Source organism: Saprolegnia diclina (genome assembly GCF_000281045.1).
Source record: "Saprolegnia diclina VS20 unplaced genomic scaffold supercont1.117, whole genome shotgun sequence".
Classification (NCBI taxonomy): domain Eukaryota; phylum Oomycota; class Saprolegniomycetes; order Saprolegniales; family Saprolegniaceae; genus Saprolegnia; species Saprolegnia diclina.
Window position 1 is genome coordinate 32180 of NW_008246184.1, and position 4254 is coordinate 36433.

Genomic DNA, 4254 nt, shown 5'->3' on the forward strand with positions numbered 1-4254 from the left:
GACGAGGCCGGCGGCGGCAAGTGAATCATCTCCCTACACGATGCTTCGCATGAGCCACGAAACGGGAATACCACTTCATCACCGAAAGTACACGAGGCTATCGTGAAACGCTTGCAGTACCTAGAACTCAGAGGTAGCATTTTGGACAAGTTGTCATCAAGACGTACTTGGTTGTTGGTCCGCTGCGACTTGGAGCACCAGAGTACGTCGCTCATCTCCTGCACAGAGAGCGGCACCTTTCTGGAGAGGAGACACACCAACGAGATCGTCTCGCCCGAGCTGCGGTCGACATAGGCCCGGTGCTGCTCGAGGCAGACGTCGCGGACGTCGTACAAGCCGTGCCGAATCCACTCGCGGCTACGCTTGTCGTACTGGGTCCGCAAAAGCTGCTCCAAATGCTGCGTGCGGTCCGTCGCACCAAGAGCACATTGCATCCACGAGCCGTCGTCGACAAGGATGCTTGGATGCTTGGAGAGGACACGTTGGAGGGTTTCAATGACCTGGGATCGCTCGAGCACCACGCTTTTGAGGCGAAGGTTCTCGTGCATTGCCCGTTGCACGCCGGTGGCTTGCTCGATGGCGCGGGCTTGCCACGGCAGCGCCGCGGCCGGGACATTGGCGAGCCGCGCCTGGAGCGTATGCAAGTGACGCTGCAGCTTGGCGTGCGTTATGCGAAGGGCATCGATCTCTTGCTTGGGCCGCTGGTAGCCACGCTTGAGGCTGCTCGACGAGGCTGGTGACGACGCAGACGACGACGACGACGACGACGTTGTGTCGCCAAAGTCGACCGTTGGTGCGAGAAAAGCCGAGATGGTCGCAATGGAAATGTCGTCGGCCTTTTCGTTGGGCAAGAGACTTATGCTGGTCATGCTGGTGTGGATGTTGGAGGCAAAAAGCCAAGTGTCCCCACGGGTACAGCGAGAGAAGACGCGTGTGTCACGACACTGATGGATCTTTTGTTTATACCTGTCCACGACGCCGTGCAATCTTTGAACCCAATCCAACCTGTCTTTTGATGTGCACCGGAAAGAACTTGCGCCCGCTCCTGGTGGCATCACCACGCGACGGTACATTATACGTCATGAGGCCAAACGCCAACGTGATGAAGGAACCAAGGGCGGAAACTAGGGCTCGTAACGTCAATGGTATGCTCACACATCGGGTCCTGTCCCAGTCCTTGGAATCGCAATGAAGACGGAGGGGCAGCGCACATTTTTTAGAGTGTGGGTTCAGTCGGAGCAATTGAGCAAACAGAAAAAGTCTGCATGGTGCGTTGCCTTTTTCGATGTACGTGACACTGCCCTGCACCTTGCTATGTCGTGGTCTCACAAGCTTTGAAACCGCTCTCGGCAACTCAAAGTATCCAACGGACTGCAGCGTGCAGCCAGTTCCAGCCGCTGAAAGAAGCCGTCAAGAAAGTTGGCCCTAGTCCACATCTGTTCGTCTCGCCGTGTACTGCTAACCATTGGGATTGGCGTGGCGGGTACGAGAAGGCGAATTGCAAAGCGACGATGTCGCCTGTCGAATGCCAAAAATTCAATGTTTTGGCTGCGCCGGGACGTACGTGTACTTACTTGGTAGATGCAAAATCACCAATAATACCACGAGCGAGGTCCGAGTACAGGAGCCTGCGTACGGCCTCGCGCGCGCTCTGACTCGGTGAGTGGGGTCCACCTCGGGATGGATCACTCCGTACTCACACTCGCAACGACCAAGTCCTGGGGCCAACTCCCACGCGTTTAAGCGCTACGTATGCAGAATTTTGGAGGTCGTTTTTGCTTCTTTACAGTTAATTGGAACGCAAACACGTTGGGGTGATTGAGAGCCCAGCGACTACCACGGTACAACACGTGAACAAAATGACGTCGGGTGCCAAACCGTTATTTAAGCTCGATTTCTCTGCCGCAGATAGCTCTGCATGGCTCGATCCAGTTGGTTGCAAAAGTGCGTACAATTGGCCTCCATCGTTTGAAGAACGAGCTCGTCGAGCGCCTTGGTCGACATCGTCTCGGCCGATACGAATCGCGCGGGCAGCGACAGCTGCACGCATACTTGCACAAAAGCGCCACCGTCCACGGCGTGGATCGTCGTCCTAGAATGCACATATTGTCATTTGCTTCATGGACGTCATTAGGAAAAGTACCAGCCTTCGCGCTGGCCAATGACATGGCGTTCGTCAATCGGATGCAGCTGGTCGTCGGCGATGGCTCGCCATGCAAACACAACGCTGTCGTCGCTCTCGATGTACCGACGCAGTGCTGTTTGTACCTCAATCTGAGAGGACGCCGGCGGCGGCAAGTGAATCGTCTCCCTAATCCACGGTGTAGTCGCCAACTTGTCACAGGCTCCTACCGAAAGTAGACGAGGTTGTCGTGAAACGCTTGTAGGACCTAGTAACGACCATTTGGTTTGCACTTTGGACACGTTGTCATCAAGACGTACGGCAAATCGGCTGTCGGTCGGTTGCGACTTGAAGCGCCAATAGACGTCGCTCATTTCTTGCACGGAGAGCGGCACTTTTTTGGAGAGAAGACAACCCACCGAGACCGTGTTGTCCGAGCTGCGGTCGACGTAGGCCCGACGCTGCTCGAGGCAGACGTCACGGATGTCGTACAAGCCGTGCCGAATCCACTCCCGGCTGCGCTTGTCGTACTGGGTCCGCAGAAGCTGCTCCAAGCGCAACATGCGGTGGTCGGCTCCGAGTGCGCTCAGCATCCACGAGCCGTCGTCGACAAGGATGTTTGGGTACTTGGTGAGGACACGTTGAAGCGTCTCAATGACCTGGGCTCGCTCCAACACCATGTTTTTAAGCCGAAGGTTCTCGCGCATCGCTTGTTGCACGCCGGTGGCTTGCTCGATGGCGCGGGCTTGCCACGGCAGTGCCGCTGCCGGGACGTTGGCGAGCCGCGCCTGGAGCGTATGTAAACGACGCAACAGCTGGGCATACGTGATGCGGAGGGCATCGAGCTCTTGCTTGGGCCGCACGTAGCCTTGCTTGATTGGGATGCTGCACGGCGAGGCTGGCGATAACGACGACGACGACGACGACGACATGGACGACGACGAGCACGTCCTGTCCCCGAAGTCAGCGGTCGGCGCGAGAAAGGCCGAGATGGTCGCAATCGAAATGTCTTCGCTGTTCTCGCTGCGTACGGTTGTCATGTTGTTGCTTAGTGGATGCAAAGTACGAGTGACGACGGCCTCCGACACGTTATGTATAGGACAGTGGAGGCGCTGGAAACACACTGTGTCCGCAACAGAACGGGAACTTCGATTCCGGATACCATACGAAAAATCTCGAAAACATGCAAAGGCGAGAGGCGGCCAGCCCACAAGTGCGCTCTCTTGCAAACGGACATGCCAGTAGGCTTCGATGACTTGCTATGATAGCCTGATACGGAGCGAAATAGGAATGATAATCAGCATACCTGGTAGCGCGTTGGCATTGTCCCGATGGCGGCATCCGGATACAGATGTACTTCGATCTTCGATTCACACGTTTGAAATCAAAATGGTCATCATGGACACCTTCGTGAGATCGAGTCCAATGATATGCTCGATGTCAAACGCCGACTTCGTTGCGCTTTCAGATTTCTGAGCATTGTGCGAGCAATATTTGTTGCCGTTTGGAAAAAAGTTATCTGCGGGCAAGGCAGATGTAGTACGCAGCACAGAATGAGCTTTTGTTGTGGCCCAGTTGTGCTACTTGGAGCCTCAGCGGCTTGTAGTCTCGGCAGCGTGGACGCTGAGCCACATATTTTGGGACGTTGCGTCCCGCAGCTTGGACCGCGTGGTAGCGTGGTGATACCGTCAAACCTTTGGAGCCCCTTGAAGAGCATGTTGTCGAAAACTCATACTGCGTACTAGTATACTAACTGCAAGTGGTTAGCGTTGCGACTACTCCAAATCGACGCGGCGGGCGTTTTACCGTAGCGGTTTCAAGATTACGCGTCGTAAAGGACACGTATAAACATTTTCGAAAGTGGTCAGTGAACCGTGCTGGACCGATTGGACAGTGTATTTTGGCCTGGCCAAACCCTTGCATCCCAGCGAGATCTTCTCGGGCAGCGTTCGGCATCGGTCGGATTTCCCGTCCAAATGACAACGGTGGCCCGGGCGTGATAACAGATCCCTTGCGGGGTGTGCTGGTAGGACTTTTGTATTGAATACGAAGCGTTAGTTAACGGTATTGCGACGTTGCTGCAGTCTTAAATGGCTCGATATATAGCCAATATGGGTTGGCCGGATTGAGAC

General features: G+C 55.3%; 2 protein-coding genes across 2 annotated transcripts in view; both read right to left on the minus strand.

The window, feature by feature from the left end:
- Window positions 1-888, minus strand: part of SDRG_16181 (hypothetical protein) — a 1503-nt gene extending 615 nt beyond the window's left edge. Inside the window, exons 1-2 of the mRNA XM_008622380.1 lie at window positions 168-888; window positions 83-120 (exon numbers count right to left, since the gene is read on the minus strand). Of these exons, the coding sequence (XP_008620602.1) occupies window positions 83-120; window positions 168-869 (740 nt within the window). The 5' untranslated portion in view covers window positions 870-888. The remainder of the gene's footprint in view (window positions 1-82; window positions 121-167) is intronic.
- A 977-nt stretch (window positions 889-1865) lies between these two features.
- On the minus strand, window positions 1866-3215 carry SDRG_16182 (hypothetical protein). Its single transcript, XM_008622381.1, has 4 exons — window positions 2443-3215; window positions 2353-2390; window positions 2144-2311; window positions 1866-2092 (listed from the first exon to the last, which is right to left on the minus strand). Exons 1-4 carry the CDS (start codon window positions 3160-3162, stop codon window positions 1885-1887), a joined length of 1134 nt encoding a protein of 377 aa, XP_008620603.1. The 5' UTR covers window positions 3163-3215; the 3' UTR covers window positions 1866-1884.
- Window positions 3216-4254: the final 1039 nt, after the last annotated feature.